Source organism: Mercenaria mercenaria, chromosome 1, assembly GCF_021730395.1.
Source record: "Mercenaria mercenaria strain notata chromosome 1, MADL_Memer_1, whole genome shotgun sequence".
NCBI classification, from domain to species: domain Eukaryota; kingdom Metazoa; phylum Mollusca; class Bivalvia; order Venerida; family Veneridae; genus Mercenaria; species Mercenaria mercenaria.
The window spans coordinates 31,233,084-31,251,397 of NC_069361.1; the positions used below are offsets into that span (position 1 = coordinate 31,233,084).

The 18,314-nt window shown below is 35.4% G+C and overlaps 2 protein-coding genes across 2 annotated transcripts; both read left to right on the forward strand.

Annotated features, from left to right (window-relative positions):
* The first annotated feature begins 1,160 nt into the window (after positions 1-1,160).
* LOC128555633 (iduronate 2-sulfatase-like) lies at positions 1,161-2,687 on the forward strand. Its single transcript, XM_053538556.1, has one exon. The coding sequence runs from the start codon at positions 1,161-1,163 to the stop codon at positions 2,685-2,687; it is 1,527 nt and encodes a 508-aa protein (XP_053394531.1).
* Positions 2,688-5,837: 3,150 nt separating this feature from the next.
* Positions 5,838-13,490, forward strand: LOC128557033 (zinc finger protein 69 homolog). The gene is made up of 3 exons (XM_053543496.1): positions 5,838-5,971; positions 8,678-10,477; positions 10,766-13,490. Exons 2-3 carry the CDS (start codon positions 8,734-8,736, stop codon positions 11,026-11,028), a joined length of 2,007 nt encoding a protein of 668 aa, XP_053399471.1. The 5' UTR covers positions 5,838-5,971; positions 8,678-8,733; the 3' UTR covers positions 11,029-13,490.
* The last annotated feature ends 4,824 nt before the right edge of the window (positions 13,491-18,314 follow it).

Below are 18,314 nucleotides of genomic sequence, written 5' to 3' on the forward strand. Positions count from 1 at the left end.
TGTTGTTACTACATGGAATTCAGCTTGACCTCTTGTATGGTCTAAGTTGGCACATTGATCTGGTTCCTTATCTGTCTAAAGTATTACATTATTTTGACAGTTGTAGTGTCCTCAGTATTGTGTGTTGTACCCAGCTCCCAGTTCTGTCTTAGTCTTCTCGACCTGTTGTTGCCAATTTGTTGTTCTGTATGCTGCACAATCGGGTTTGTCAGCAAGTGTGTGTTGCTATGTGATTTCAAATTTAATGTATTCCCCATCTTTGTCTCGTATGTTGTAGGTATTTTTTATGCTTGATTTATCTTCTCTTTGGCATTTTCCTTTGTGTCTCTTGGTAACTGTAATGTCTTGTAAATTATGTACTTTGTAGTATTTTGATTACTTTCCTTACAGCTCAACTGCAGTGTACCCTAGAAAACAGAAGCCATATATACAGCTACAGTACATATGGTTCAGTTATTGTTATAGATAGAGGAGAATATGGACGTCCCTTTATTTTGTTGTTATAGTTATTATGGCAACAAGTAGTAAAAAATTAATATCATTTTTATATGACGAATAGTGCATCCTGTGACTACTTAAAGAACACAAGACATTATTTCATAAAATCTGATATATTGATAAAAGGCAGTAACGGTAGTGTGCACATTATTTTGTCTGTTCGTCCGTCCGTACATCAGTCCGTCCGTTAGTCATAAAAGATGAATCCTGCGTTTACTTTTATAGATATCTTTAATGAAACCCGGTTGAAACTACAGAACTTTCAGAAGGTTGCTCAGATGCGCATAACCATCTTTAATTGCACCCATGACAATCTTTACTCGGAGATGTGTTTGTATTATTAAGTATTTACAAGTAGTTATGAAACAACAAATTCGTCAGACTTGGTGAGTGACCGGTCAGTTTATCAAGACAATCTTCGACACTGCCGCCCATACATCTACGTCGGTACTTAATTAACCGAAAGTTTCAAAACAATTGATATACCACCTTTCACTTGACTTATCTCATGCTGATCGCCATCCATTTGCCAGGGGCCTGTTTTCCTGTAGCAGTCGTGATCAAAATGACAACACCTGTAGCAAGTAGTAACATACAATATTCGTTGATATTACAAGACTGCTGTTCGCATGTATCACATCGCTCAGAAATCATTCTGAGATATGGAGTTTAAAGCTTTTAGAATATTGTTGGTTTTCATGTGTAGTGCTAGAGTATGTTTTGCAAGGAAGAATGTTTTATTCTTGATGGTAGACGATTTACGACCACAGATTGAACCCTATTCCGGAGAGCACTTCCCTTCATCTGTCAGCCCGCCCATGATTACTTCAAACCTTACAGCCCTAGCGAGCAAAAGTCTACTTTTACAGCGTGCGTATGTTCAACAGGCTGTGTGTACACCGAGTCGGGCCTCTCTTCTGACAGGTCGTCGACCGGAAACTACTCGCGTTCACAAACTAGAAACCTACTTTAGAGATGTCGGAGGAAACTTTACAACTATTCCACAACATTTCAAACAAAACGGCTATACTTCTGTGGGAATAGGTAAAATATTTCATCCCGGAGTGGCATCAGGATATGACGACCCGTTGTCCTGGTCTGAACCATATTTCCACGGAGTGTTAAATCATGAAGGCAAAACCCGCATGTGGCGTGCTGTTCCTGAAAATGATCTTAAATCTAAACCACTCAGAGACAGACAAATAACAGACAAAGCAATAAGGAAACTTCGCGATCTTGCACCAAATGTGCTATCAGGAGACAATAATTTCTTCCTCGCAGTTGGATTCCACAAACCTCACGAGCCATTTGTTTTTCCGGAATCTTTCTTAGACTACTATCCCGAAGAACTAATCAATTTACCGAGCAATAGATACGCCCCAAGAAAAATGCCGGAAGTTGCATGGAGTAAATTTAGCGGACTTAGAGAGTACGGTGACATGGCAGCTGCCAACGCTTCTGGTGAGATTGGAACCACATTACCAGACAGTCTTGTTAAGGAACTGAGAAGAGCTTACTATTGTGCAGTAACATGGATTGATTCACTTGTGGGAGAAATTCTTATTGAGTTAGAAACTCTGGGACTTTCAGATAATACAATCATATCATTCATCGGAGATCATGGGTATCATCTTGGTGAACATGGTGAATGGGGTAAACGAAATAATTTTGAATTATCTACGCATGCGCCAATGATGATACGAATTCCAGGATTGACCGATGCTGGTGTACAATCTGATCAGCTGGTTGAATTTGTGGACTTGTTTCCAACTATCGTTGAGGCTGCAGGCCTTGATACAGTGCTGCAATGTCCAGAAGATTCTAGCGACATAGAATTATGCCATGAAGGAATGAGTATGTTACCCCTAATTGAAAACCCGAAAGTACCGATAAAGACAGCCTCTTTCTCGCAAGCAAAAAGTCCATATCCGGGCTACGGCAGATACATGGGGTATACAATGCGAACGGTACGGTACCGTTATACCGAGTGGCCAATATTCCGAGATGATCCGTATTACATAACCAGGTGGGATGCAACTCTAGCTGGGGTAGAGCTCTACGATCATGATGACGACCCGGATGAAAACTTCAACAGAGCTCATGACAAGGCATATCAGTGTATCCGAGAAGATTTAAGTAAGAGACTGCGAAGCGGTTGGAGAAACGCTGTCGTGGTCCAGCCAGAATAAGAACTTACCGAGTATTCAAACAACAAAATCATTAAGTTTTAAGACTGTTATTGTTTTGAATATACATATAACTTACTTATGTTTGGGGCCGATGTTTGAACGATGATAATTGTAAATAGTATGTTCGATATTTGCAGAAGCTTTCATTATTTGTTCTTTCTTTTAGAAAAATAAGTTTTGTAAGAATAATTGAAATTGGATTGTAACATACGTAATGCAAATTAAATAAAAGCATTGAAGAGGTTCAGGACCTTGACAAAATATTTCCCCAAAAGCAGACTCTCTGTCATTATTATTGTTTTCTTTACTCAGGTCCAGAATTTTATTGGAGGTCATACGTAGATCAGTATTTCTGTAATACTGTTGAATTTCAGTCGAAGCTGAACTGCTAAAAATATAAACACGGGTAAACCTCATTAGAACAGCACTATAGTGACCATTTTTACACCATTGCAATCACAATCAGCCTATCAACTTCACTGGTAGTAAAGCACGTTATTGTTTCAATCGGTAGGCTAGTTGTGGGGAAAAAACGCACAGGATAAGTGTATTCTTTTGTTGTTGTTTTTTTCCCCATGAATTGATGGTAATTATACATGATTTACATGAAAACAAATAATTGAAAAAAACAAATATCTATTTATACAAATTGACACTGACATAATGATTAGGCCAAGACAATGTGTTTAAGCATATTTGATGTATTGAGTTTAAATCCCACTTTCTTTCTACAATGTAAGATTTTTTTTTTAAAATTTCATTTATGTTTTTAAAACAATAGTGAAAAGAGATTGGCTGGATAAGTTTGCAGGTGAAGTTGTGAAAACACAGTAGTTCAGGAAGTGCTATCATACTGTAGTATAGCTGTATTATACCAGTTTTCGCAAAGTTCATGTGGGAGGAAAAAGTAGTTAACTAGGTTGTGGTGCCGGATCTTTAAGTAACTTTTGTTTATTTCGTTACATTGTGTTTAAAGACCCACCAATACAAAATTGGTCATATAGTGACTTTCCAACTTAAATTCTCAAGAATAACCCATAGGTCCTCCAGACATTATTTTATAAAATCTGTTAAAAGGTCCTTTGGAAGCAGGGTATACCAGTAATAATAATAATAATAATAATAATAATTTAATAATGATAATGATAATAATAGAAGAATCTAATGATAATAAAACTAATTTACGTTGGCGGCGGCACTTGGAATTAGGTAAAGATTTCTCACACAGTGACATAATTATGTTAATATCAGAAACATGTAAAATGTGTAACATAAATCTAGTTTCATGGAAAATAATATTATACTGTCGCAGTATGATATTGTATTAAACACACAGCTTTCTTAAACGATTAAAAAAAGCACAAAACCTCACGAAACACGCACACAAACGCGCGCACACACGAAAGGAAGGAAATGGAAAAACCAGGCCCAGTAGAATCTCCTGAAAGTGTGTATTTTATCATCAAATCATTGAATATAAACATACATCTTTCTCATACATTTACAACTTTGTTCGTCCTACATAGGACGTAAAGTCGTATATGAAACGAATCATACTTTTGACTGGCCTCAGAGTTATATTGAAGAACAGTGTATTATTACAAAATGGTGATAAATATTTTTACAACGAAATAACGAATTTACAACATTTACCTTTTTCTTGTTGTCAAGTGTAATTTATTTCAAAATATTACGTGGGTATATAAATACAAGGCTACTAAACCCTAGCTCCACCAGCCAGAAGTGGAGATAAGGAAATTTCCGTGGTGCAGCTACCACCAGTATTTAAATGTCCTATATTCTAATTGATAGAACTTGTTTCAATAATCGGAGAATGTAGTGCCATGTAAGAACACCTTTTAATACTGTAGACTGACTGTAATTTCGTTAACCCTTAGCATGCTAGATAAATTGTCGTCTGCTGGAAATGTCGTCTGCTAAAATTGTAAAGTTTATTCAATTTGCTCCAAAATTGGAAGAAATATTGTCAGAGTAGCAAACAGCTTGGAACCTGATCAGACGCCGATTTAATCGGCATCTGATCTGGTTCCAAGCTGTTTGCAAAGGCTGTTAAATTCGCCTGCAGCAGGCTAAGGGTTAAAATATTACGCAGATTGTGGTGTTGAAAGTTGTTCTCCTGATTCACACGTTTGTACGTTTTGTCTGTCGGTATTCCAGCTATATTCCGTTTAAGAACATTATCGCGCATGCAAGTTGTCTAAATGTGTATGATACTTACACAGACAAACATTAGACTTGATGATATCTACTTTAAAAGAAATATGCCAGCATTTCTTAAAAAGTGGTGGCGCTATCGAATCAGTGATGGCGCTGTACAGTAGTCTCATTTAAAACGTCCATACTGTACTGTTTCAGATCTTAACAACCTAAACAGTTTTATTTCTCATATTACTCACGAATTTCCTCTCATAGAAAATAAAACAGAAAAGACAGTCCATAGCTGATCATATCCAATACTGACCACCAAATAACATTTTCTATAATCTATCGAACGCTATCCGCATTGAATCATTTTCTATACTAGTAATGTTTCCCGTCCGCGACTTAATTCAGAAAAGACGGAAAATCTTTTTTTTCATCTTTTTATTTTTTTCATTTTCTGTTGTTGTTTTTTTTTTTAAATAAATATTTCTGTGTGTTTGTGTGTGTGTGTGTGTGTGTGTGTGTGTGTGTTCGGGTTTAGCGTTTTAACATCAAATATTTCTAGAACATCTTCTAATAGATCTAGCTTCTACTTCTGAAACTATAGGCCTATATTCTTTCTCACATTTCTCTTTGATACCGGTGATAGCTGCACCACGGAATTGTCGACAGCTGCTTTCCTTATCAGGTGGTGGTGCCAGTGTTTAGTAGTTCCAAAAAGTGAATTCGGGATTTCCAAAATAAGAGCTAGATCTAGTTCTAGTCTATATTTTTTTTCTTTGAGCTGTTTGATTGGCAGTTTTTTTTATTAGATCTACGTTGATCTACTTATAAAATATATTGGTAGTATGAGTGTTCAACCAGATAAAATAGATGAAATATTATAAAGTTTAATAAAATTGTAAAAAAAGTAAATGATTTAATGCGACAATGGTGACGTTGCCAATGGTGACATATAACTTATGGAGTGCTAAAAACCAGTTATGTCCCTTTATCACAAAGACGCCATTTGTACAGGAAATATTGAAACAATAAAACTGATCCTGTAATTCAAATGCCATAATAGAGCTTTGTTAATTCTCTTTTGATTTCATGTTTTTGATTAATTACAGTTATACACGGTACGGTTACATTTATAATTGTTTTGTTTTTATTTGTTCAAGCAAGGAAATATAAAGTAGAAAATAGGCTTCATAATTTTTATAGCTCTTTGGTCCAAGAAATGTTATTCAGTGTGTCACGGTATAGGACTTGAATACTAAAACAGGGAGAAAGTGTGTAGGCAGCTGGGTAGACAAGCTTACTGTCGCTGAGTGGCTGCTTTTTAATTTCTGACATCAGAGTCACTGTGTTACAGTTTGACTGTCACAGTATAAATATTTCATTCAAATCAATTAGTGTTCTTTGTGTTTTTTCCTCATCTCCATACAAGTTCGCCTAACCTGTGACTTTTCTCGCACGACAACCCTGACCCTGGACAATACATAAATAAAATTTTATGGAGGCATAAAAATTTTTATGTCATTGAACAGTAACATCATTCGTAAATGTTTTAGCCTTTCGCATATAATTATTGTTTAACCAATCAAAAGCGCCCGCTTGGTCACGTGCTCGCTCTTAGCCAATCGTTATTTTTCGAGCATTGTTCTTTGTTTTATCGGCGAGGAAAGATCCCTCGCCAAATTTTGTTACATGCAAAACCTCCACCACCTCTTCCTCCTCCTCTTCATCCTTTTACTTAACATTGATGGTCAGGGTTCCTTTGTTATATATAATGGACAATATTGTCTGCTTAAAACTCTTGTTTCTCTAGTCATATTTAAAATTGTTTGTTGTATTAAGTTTCATACATGTACATTGATCTTTAGAATTTATCTTCTTTAATGTATTTACATTTCCTAGTCAGTTATTTGGGCGGTGGCGGTTTTTTGGTTGCCCAGATATTACAATTCGGAAATTTATTAATCTTGTTTTGCTTTATAATGATTGTACTGTTTAAATGTTAAATTTTGCCTTTTTATGGCATTTTATTGAATGCCTTTATTTCATTCAAATCAACTAGTGTTCTTTGTGTTTTTTCTCATCTCCATACAAGTTCGCCTAGCCTGTGACTTTTCTCGCACAACAACCCTGACCCTGGACAATACATAAAACAAACTGTATGCGTCGGATTAGTTCAACTAGCAGCCGGGTAGCTCAGTCGGTAGAGCTTCGAAACATTATTCCTGGGCCCTGGGTTCGAGTCCCAGTCTGACTGCACATTTTTCTCAACCTGTGACAATTATATATAACTTAAAATTTACACTGACCACAGTCTTGTGTGTTCGGGTTTAACATCTTTTTCAACAATTGACCACTGTCTGTCTTATAGAGCTAGGTTACAATAATTATAAAGAAGTGACTAAATAAATTGTAATACAGCGTGTATAAGATAATTTAGAAATGAGTCGCATATTAAGTTTATTTAAATCGATGAAAATCGTACATAAGTCCAAACAAGTAAATTAAAGGTAGATATTATGTTGGTGATTAAGTGATCCCTGTTAGTACCTGTTTGTAGCCATGTTTTCAAGAAGAAAGCATTAAGCGTTGTAAGAGTCGTGTACCATGCTATAAGAACAGAAGGTGATAAAACTGGTGGCCAGGATTCACTCACCTGAGTAAATAAATAATGAATGTTTCACGAAAAACGTACAATCCAAGAATGAAATTGCTAGGCGTAAAAAAGAAAAATGTTTGTTTCCGGTATCCCGACCTACTGTAAATTTTTGGCCCAACCCTAAATGTTTTTATGGCCTTGGAGAATATTTTTTTCAACTTTCCAACAAAAAGTTACAAAACTGCACTTTTTATGCTTTAAACATGGTCAGTGATGTTAGAAATCAACTTACTGATGCTCTAAAGGCATAACCCCCTTATTTGTATTCATTTTTTGACACAAAAATAATTTCCGAAAAGTCTCACTTAATATATAAAGATTCCCCACCCCCCAAAAAATTCCAACCTACTCACCCTCATATTTTTGAGCATGTTACCGGAAGTTAGGTCCAATGTATGTGGTGTATGTACAGGTTTTCTATGATTTGACCTATCGGCCTAGGTTTTAGACCAATGTGAACTAGTTTTGAAACTTTTAAGAGATTAATTACTTTGTAGGCAGACATTCTGAGGCAGATTCTTAAAGATCAGGTGGAAGATGTGTCCTGTATACATGTACATAGTGTTCATACAGTTTCCTGATATATGTATTGACCTAGTTTTTGACCCCATAAGACTAGGGTTTTTAACTTTCCCTAAATGATAGCTTAAGTGATATATAGGATGGCAGGCATGCTGACCAGGTTTCATGAGTATCATTGATATTGATTGAGGTTGCAAAAATTGAGAGTTAATGTTTTATGAGCAGTATTGGAGAGTTTTTACTTCACATTGCACAAAAACTATGAGTTTGAAACAAGATTCATTTTGACATTTTGTTATAAAATTATCTGGAAAATAAGGAGTAATGTTTTTTTCTTTACAATTCTTCTGTCTTGTTCTTAACAAGAGTTTGAAATGACATACATGTGCCATTCAGCTGTCAAAACATAGAACTGATCATGTTATATTTTCAACAACTACCTCATTTCAAAAGAATGAAATTGAATGTCACATATTAAATTGATGCATACACATACTCAAAGAAATCAATTTTACCCAGAAACCAACTTAATCTGAGGAAAAGTTTCATCAATTTTGTTAAACTTGCAATGACTTTCAGTCTTACCATATGAATATATTTTATAGTTGTCCACATTTAAAACATATAACATTTTTGTTTGCTTTAGGTACAAAAGTAACATTAAATACATGGTGTGATAGGAGATAAAGCCTAAAGACAAAGATGCAGAATGCAGCATTTCCTTCCCAGGAATATCAAAATTGCACAATACGTGGATTGCCTATCACCGCACCTTTTAGGATACAGTATGATGTTCAAGGCAAAGACAGTAAGATTGGAACCTTTATCATACTGCCGTTTCAAATGACTTTATCAGGAAGCCAGCTTTTTGACTTCACTAGTCCATGTGAACTTGAAACTGAAGATGAGAACCTACAGGAAGAAGAAACACATTATTTTGAAGAAACACATGACAGGTCTTGTGACGAATCAGATTATCCTGAAGATGCAGTGAATGAAGGTTGTAAAATTATCATAAAGACTGAACCAGAAGATTCCAATAATATCTGTACTCCATCTTATTTGAATAAAGACACTATACCGAAAAAATACAAGCAAGGAAATACTCCTAATGTAAAAAGCAAAAAGAAACAAACACATAAAAAATCTGCGGACAAAGCAGATGCAACAGAACATTCTTCTGTTTTCAAAAATAAAAGGAAAGAATCAAATGAGGAAGACGAGGAACTTTATGAAATACAGAAGCCAAAACTTGTGAAACTGGAAGATACTGTTGATGAAGAAAATCATGATTCACATAGAAAAAGTACTAGGCTCCGATATAAAGGATTTAGACCAGATTATCAAAATGTTGAAAATAAAATTGATAAAGTTTTAAAGTATCTAGAGGGAGATGAAATAATTTCAGACGTTGAAGAAAACGAACATCAAGAAACAGATATGAAAGAAGACAATGAAGGAACTGACAGTGAAAATGAAAATGATGTTGAAAGTTACAAAGTGTTTCAAAAGCCTAAAAGGAATAAAGATCCCGATTTTGACCCTCAAGAATTCAATAAAGATAAAATATATACAAGAAGCTATGACGATGAAGTTGAGAATGAAAGAAATGTTCTTAGTGATAGCAGTGAAAGTGATGAGTCTTACACTGATAGCGATACAAGAAGTAGTGATGGTAATATTCGTAGTAAAAATGTAAAAAAGAAGACATGGACAAAGAAGCCACAGACGAAAAGAATACATGTAAAGCTAGAAGACCATCAAGACAAATACAGGATAGAAGCGTTGGACTCCATTGCTAGGAAAGACAGAGGAAAATCAGATTTTGAAAGATGTGTAATGGTATATGCTTGCACGTTATGCAACAATTTTACCAGTGAAAGCATAGAAGGTATTGAAAGTCATTTAGAAAATCATCTAAATGGCGAACTGAACTGCAAAGATTGTGATTTCTTTTCCAGCAGTGTTGGAGAGGTTTTACTTCACAGAGCACAAATGCACAAAAAAGATTGTAGGGTTTGCCCAGAATGTGGAATCAAAGTAGGGTATGGTAGACTAAAAACTCATTTCGGTTTAGTTCATGATAATCCACAATATGTGTGCGTATATTGTCAAGAAAATGAAGGGATGATAATAAAGTATGCAACGTGTAATCTCCTTCGTAGACATTTAAAAGAATCTCACAGTGAAGTTTGTATTATGTGCAAGAGGTGTGGAAAAGTATTTTTAAAGCAAGATCATTTAAAATACCATGCAACTCTATGTAGTGGTAAGAAGGAAACAAGCTGCCAATGTGAAAAATGTGGAAAGAAGTTTGCAAGTGAAAGCAATCTTACACGTCATACGGAAAGAGTTCACTTAAAAGTACGAAAATATTTATGCACAGAATGTCCATTTGCTGCAAAGTCCTCTTCAGTTATGAAAAATCATCAGTTAGTCCATCAAGGTAAATATATTGCTCTTAACCTAGTAATGTTGTTTTTCATGTCCAAGGGCTGGTGTCCTTAGGCAAATAAAGGAGTCCAAAATACATCTTGGTGGAAAAGGTTACAGTTTGATTTCATTGCATATTTTTATAATATCAGGAGGTAAAAGGCAACGATACTAACACATTCAAAATGTGTATCCACTTTTTAAAGAGTAGTTTTAAAAGGGTTAAGAGGGATATTTGTTTATAATTGGTGTAGAAAGGACAATGGTATTTAGTCTAAGTTTTTTTTTTTACACTTTCCAGGAGTACATCCATTCCAGTGCGATCAGTGTGCCTTTACCTGTGTTCAGGCTTATCAGCTGAAATCACATATGCGAACACATACTGGAGAGAAACCATACAAATGTACACAGTGTAAATATGCTGCAGCATGGAATGTTCAGCTCAAGGAACATGTAAAAGTTCACAGTATGGAGACAGCAGCCATGTGCCAGAACTGTGACATCATGTTCAAAAATGAAAAGACACTTAACCTTCATATAAAAAAGCAAAAGTGTGTGTTGTAAATGTCACCTAGTAATCAACAAATAACTACATATACAACATATAGTTGAGTTTTATGAGCAGGAAGTAAGTAAGTGATATGGATACATCTTAACCGGCTGAACAGTGTTGGTTATCGAGAGTATATCTCTAGCATAAATTACCAATAAATAGTATTGGTCATTCCTTTAATTCCAACTAAATGCCGCATAAGCTGTCGTAGTGATACCAGGGTTGATTGAAAGGATATTATATTGTCTGTTTTTTTTTCATTTCATATTATGATTTTTAGCTCACCTGAGCACAAAGTGCTCAGGGTGAGCTTTAATGATCGCCCTGTATCCGTCATCCGTCGTCGTCCATCGTACGTTGTCAACAATTTGACTGTTAACACTCTAGAGGTCACAATTTTGTCCCAAACTCAATAAAATCTTGGACGAGTTCGATATTGGATCATCTTGGGTCAAATGCTAGGTCACCAGGTCAAATCAAAGGAAAAACTTGTTAACACTCTAGAGGTCACAATTTTGGCCAAATCTTAATGAAACTTGGTCAGAATGTTACCCTTAATGAAATCTTGGACGAGTCCGATATTGGGTCATTAAGGGATAAAAACTAGGTCACCAGGTCAAATTAAAGGAAAAGCTTGTTAACACTCTAGAGGTTACAATTTTGGCCCAATCTTAATGAAACTTTGTCAGAATGTTACCCTCAATAAAATCTTGGACAATTCCGACATTGGGTCATCTGGGGTCAAAAACTAGGCCACTAGATCAAACCAAAGGAAAAGCTTGTTAACACTGTAGAGGCCACATTTATGACTATCTTCGTGAAACTTGGTCAGAAATGATCTTTAGGACAGGTTCAAATCTGGGTCATGTAGGGTAAAAAAATAGGTCACCAGGTCAAATCAGAGGAAAAGCTATTTAACACTCTAGAAGCCACATTTATGACCGTATGTTAATGAAACTTTTTCAGAATGTTAGCCTTGATGATCTTTAGATCGATTTTAAATCTGGGTCAGGTTTGGTCAAAAACTAGGTCACCAGGTCAGATCGAAGGAAAAGCTAGTTAACACTCTAGAGGCCACATTTATGACCATATCTTAATGAAACTTGGTCAGAATGTTAATCTTGATGATCTGTAAGTGAAATTTAAATCTTGATCAGGAGGGATCAAAAACTAGGTCACCATGTCAAATCAAAGGAAAAGCTTGTCAACACTCTAGAGGCCACATTTATGGCAATATCTCTATGAAACTTGGTCAGAACGTAATCTTGATAATCTTAAGGCTAAGATTAAATGTAGGTCAGGTGGGGCAAAAACTAGGTCACCAGGTCAAAACATTAAAGGAAAAACTTGTTAACGCTCTAGAGGCTACATTTCTGACTGTATCTTCATGAATCTTGGTCAGAAAGTTAACCTTGATGATCTTTAGGTCAGATTCGAATCTGGGTCATGTCAGGTCAAAAACAAGGTCATCTGGTCAAATCAAAGGAAAAGCTAGTTAACACTCTAGAGGCCACATTTATGATCGTATCTTAATGAAACTTGGTCAGAATGTTAATCTAATGATATAAAGGTCAATTTCAAATCTGGGTCAAGTGGGGTCAAAAACTAGGTCACCAGGTCAAATCAAAGGTAAAGCTTGTTAACAATCTAGAGGCCACATTTATGATTGTATCTTCATGAAACTTGGTCAGAATGTTAATCTTCATGAGCTTTAGGTCAAGTTAGAATCTGGGTCATGTGGGGTCAAAAACTAGGTCACTCGGTCAAATCAAAGGAAAAGCTGGTTAACACTCTAGAGTAGAGGCCACATTTATGATCATATCTTAATGTAACTTGGCCAGAATGTTAATCCTGATGATCTCATCTTTAGGGCAATAGGTCAGGTGAGCGATACAGGGCCTTTAGGGCCCTCGTTTGTATGTCATAATGTAATTTTGTAGAAATGAAATGGTAAGTGTGGCCTTGAAACAAAATAAATTGTTGTTTTAGTAAATTACATTTTGGTATACAAGTATGCCCACGGGCAGAATGTCAAGCCCGCCAGCTGTCAAGTGTGACCTTGATTTTGGACCTAGGGACCTGATTCTTGCGCATGGCACTCGGTCTCATAAATGGTGAGCATTCATGCCAAGTTACATCAAAATCCCACTATGCATGAAGAAGAAATGCTCAGGACAAACTTCAATTTGACCTTTGACCTCCAACTGTGACCTTGACCTTTGAGATAGGAACATGGGGTTTGCGCATGACACGCCTTCTCATTGAGATTAACATTCATGCCAAATATAAACAAAATGGGACGGACGCACGCACATACACCGAACCGCCAAAAGTGGCGACTGTATCGAACTCGCCGCAAGTGGGCTCGACAAAAATGTGGACGTTTTTAAAGTGTGTGTAGGTTGAAGAACTGTGTATTTTATATCCAAATGGAAATTATTTCACCGTGATTAAAATGTATATCTTACATCAACGGTCTTGTTTTTTCCTTTGTTCACATTTTTGATTTTAGGTGAAATAATACACGGAGGGGCACCTAAGGTCTTCCTGCACCATCGAAGCTGGAAAGTCATTAATGTCCTATAAATCCTCAACATGACTACACGCTCTTCATGCTCTTGCAAAACGAATTAATGGAGAAATGTATATCCCATAAGATGTTGTCTGGGGTACATCCCCATTCAAATAAGCGGAATTTACAATACTAAAATTAAAATCATCCCTCGTGTCATAAATTTTGGTATGTAGTAAATTTTCTTAAATAGAGATGTAATGTCCGAATTGTTAGTTTTATTTTATTGGAGCTCCCGGGGACAAATAGTATCCACCAATTGACCAAAAAAAACGGATTATTCGTATGAAGAATATCATTCAGACAGTGTGATGTATAATTAAATGCATTATCTTGAGAAAGGTAAATGCAGTATCTTGAGAAAGGTTCAACAAAAATCTTTTTCATAACTATGTAAAAACAAATCCGCGAGAAGAGATGTACAATGTGTTCCCATGGGAATTACTTGTCTGAAAACTGCATTTCCAAACTTGACGTAAATAGTGTTCAATAAACAGAAAAGTGATTTACAAACTTCATCACAGGTCTACAAAATATAACTTTTAACAATGCAACTAGTAAAAAATGCTTTATCAAGACTAGTATCTCCTAGCAAATAATTATTTTACAAAATAGTCCAGTAAAATAAAGTTTAGAACGCATTTAAAAAAAAAAGATTGAGTTGTCCTAAACGTCATCAAACAAGGTTGACGTTCTTGTGGATTTTCTGAGCGATCAACATAATTGATTTAAGCGTCTTACACGTTATGAATAACATTGAACGTGAAAACGCCCTTACCAAAATATCAGGCTTCCGGCGCACGTTGCGGCAAATTTGCCGCAAACGTTTTGGTGAATTTGCCGCAAACTTTCTTTTGGCAAACTTTTACCATGCAAATAAGTTTGCGGCAAATTTGCGGCAAACAATTTATGCAAATGAATATGCAAATGAAGTTTGCAGCAAATTTGCGGCAAACCTAATTTGCATGGTAAAAGTTTGCCGCAAGTTCGCCAAAACCTTTCTGGCGAACTTCTGGCAATGTTCTGGCGAGCTTTTGGCAAACTATTTATGCAAATTAGTTTGCACCGACTTTGCAGCAAACAATTATGCAAATTTGCTGCAAACTTTTGGCGCTAAAGTAACAGACCTTTCGTTTTTGAAGAACAAAGGATATATTTTCAAGAAAACTAAGAAAGGTCTATTAAATTAGCAAAATATCATCTGCTAATAAATTAAATGATTTATCTTTTCTAAATAATTATAAAGAAAATATACAAATGCACGAGATCATTATGATAAAGTATGTCGTTAATGCGTTTTTGAATATGCCCATAACCGATCGTGAAATTATAAAGTGTATTGATAAATTAAACAACGGGAAAGCCTCTAGCCCAACTGACAACATTTTAAATGAATACATTAAGAGTACAAAAACATTACTCCTCCCAGTTTATAAGCGTCTATTTAACAATATCCTAGATACAGGCATTATTCCAAAATCTTGGCTGGAAGGTACTATTATCCCTATTTTTAAAAACAAAGGCAACTCTATGGAGTGTGGGGCGTACAGGCCCATTACGATACTGTCATGTTTAGGAAAACTGTTTACAGCTATACTAAATCTTAGATTAACGAGCTATATAGAGGAATTCAATCTACTTAATGAAAACCAAGCCGGCTTTAGGAATGGATATTCTTGTTCTGATCATATTTTTACTTTGCATGCACTTATAGAGATTCTAAAGAAACGTAAACAAAAACTTTTTTGCAGCTTTATCGATTTTTCACAGTGTTTTGATAAAATCTGGAGATTCGGTCTATGGCATAAATTACTTCAGACCTCCGTAAATGGTAAATTTTTCCAAGTGATTTTTAATATGTATCAAAACATTAAGTCTTGCGTTTTGCACAATGGTGAGCAGTCTCCTTTCTTCCTTTCCGAAATTGGGGTGCGTCAAGGGGAAAATTTAAGTCCCATTTTATTTTCAATCTATCTTAATGATTTACAAGCATATCTAGAAACATACGGTGTCACAGGCATATTGCTAAATGATCCGATCACTGACGAAGCATGGCTTAAACTGTTGCTTCTGCTTTACGCAGACGACACTGTTATAATCGCAAGTAACCAGTCTGACTTTCAAAATAGTCTGAATTTATTTTATAATTACTGTGAACACTGGAAACTAAGTGTTAATAGAAATAAAACTAAAGTAATTGTATTCGGTGCGAGAAATATTGCAAACTTTCATTTTCATTTAGGAGATGAACGCATCGAAATTACTGACAGTTACCACTACTTAGGTGTTACATTCTCAAGCAACGGGTCCTTTTTAAAAGCTAGAAAACACGTAGCCCAACAGGCTAGCAAAGCTATGTACCTTTTGTTTACCAAATCTCAGAATGCAGATTTACCAATCGACCTAACTATTAAACTTTATCAACATACTGTATTACCTATTTTAACGTATGGGTCCGAAATATATGGATTTGAAAACCTGGATTTACTCGAAAAAGTAAACAACGAATTTCTCCGGAGAATAACTAATGCTCGTAAAAGTACACCGCTCTACATGCTTTATGGTGAAACAGGAACAATGCCTGTATCAATCATCGTGAAAACAAATATGCTATCGTTTTGGACAAGGTTATTACTAGGAAAAGAAAGTAAGATCTCCTTTTTATTATACCACTATATGTTGCGCAATAACAATGTAAATTTTAAATGGGTCTCAAAAATCAAGGAAATTCTTAATTCTGTAGGACGGCCAGATCTGTGGCTAAACCAGCACGTTGCCGTTAAAAAAAGCACACACAAATTAATAAAACAAACGTTAATCGACCAGTTCAAGCAAAACTGGCATGGTCAAATGCAGCTTTCAAACAAAGGACTTTTTTATAACAGCTTTAAATATAACTTAGAAAACGAAAAATACTTTAATATCCTTTCAACAACAGACTACAAAACGTTCTTCAAATTCCGTACTAGTAATCATAGACTACCAGTAGAAACTGGTCGCTACGACGGAACACCTTACCAAGAACGTATCTGCACGCTATGCAATAACGATTGTATCGGTAATGAACAGCATTATTTATTTAAGTGCGATTATTTCAGTAGTAAGAGAAATATTTACTTAAAAAACTGTAATTTCACCGATAATGATCACTCTTTGCGAGCATTTATGCAGACCGTCGATGAATCTAAATTAGCTGACTTTTGTAAATTAATAAGAGTAATATTAGCTAAGTTTTAAGAAGTACCACCCGATCATACAAAACTCAGAAAGTAGACGCTAGTATTTATAGAAAGAACATTGCCTACCTTAAGAAGTTAATCCAGTTGTTGACATTCGCAGCACTACTTTTACCTGTTTTAACTCTACAGTCTAAATATAGCAACGTAAAAATCACTTTTTCTGTTTTTTGCGTGCATATGTAAATGTGTCCTCATTCACAGACCTAATTACATTTGTCATTCGTCTACTCCGCGCAAGAAATAGTTACCCATATTATAGTAAAATAACTTTGCTTATTAGTGCATTGTATACATGTGTTTATAATTAAATATGTGTGTTAATGAACCAGAAATGATCAGATATAATCTTGAATAGAAAGATTACAAGTAATTTGCACCTATGTAAATGAGTTGTGAGATACAATTCTATGAGTTCCCCCTTGACACTTGTGTATACTGCTAATTTAATAGTTCATATTTTATATTCTGTTGACTGCTACCGGAACAAACAATACATTGTTAAAAAAAAAACAAAAACAAACATATTGCATATCCTCATGTTGTATATCATATACCTTGGGTGAATAAAGTATCTGTCTGTCTGTCTGTCAGTAAATATATTTTATGCTTACATGGGTTTGAAACTCTTTAAATATTATAAAGGAACCGTTGTGAAAGCTGATAACTGATTTGCAAAAATTTCCTCTCTGTGTAAATGTCTTAATAAATTTGCAGATTCACTAAATTAATTATTGCAATCTATTGTATCTAATGGTCTTTAGGTGACACATGTCTGAAATAAACAAAGGCACCGTATAAAAATCATTCTGCTTTTGCATGCGTAAGAATGTGAAAACTAACCTTACATCGCATAACATTTATCCACGGAATTAAACACAGTATACTTCGGTGATTTATCCATCTTTTTGTGGAAGTTTTTGTTTAGTAAAGAAACATAAATAATTCATGTTAATACAACGATGTTCAACTACTGTTTGGCAGTTTGAAAATGGAGCCAAACTCTATGCAGCCAATAAAAACAAAGAAGAAGTCATGTGATACTGTTTTGGCAATCCTCTGGCGAACTTTCACATCTGGTCAGATAATTAAAAGATCATATGGCGAATGTTTTGGAGAAGAAAGTTTAGATAAAAGATTCTGGTGACGTTTTCGTGAACAAAATCATGTGATAAAGTTTCTGGCGATGTTATGGCGAACTCTTAATTCAGTAAAATCTGTGGTGAGTTTGCAGCAAGGTCACCGAAACGTTTGCCGAAAGGTCGCCGCTACCGGCGAACTCCTGCAAACATTTATTACTCTGTTCTGGTGAACTAAAATGTTTGCGGCAAATTTACCGCAACTTTGCCGCAAACTTTTCATTTCGGTAAGGGCGTACATGATTTTTTTCCCCTGTTAATAGCATCTACAAAATCATTCAGATTCTGAAGATGTTATCACACGAAAGAAACATTCACTGTATTTACACTAAATGTACTTATTCATTTGT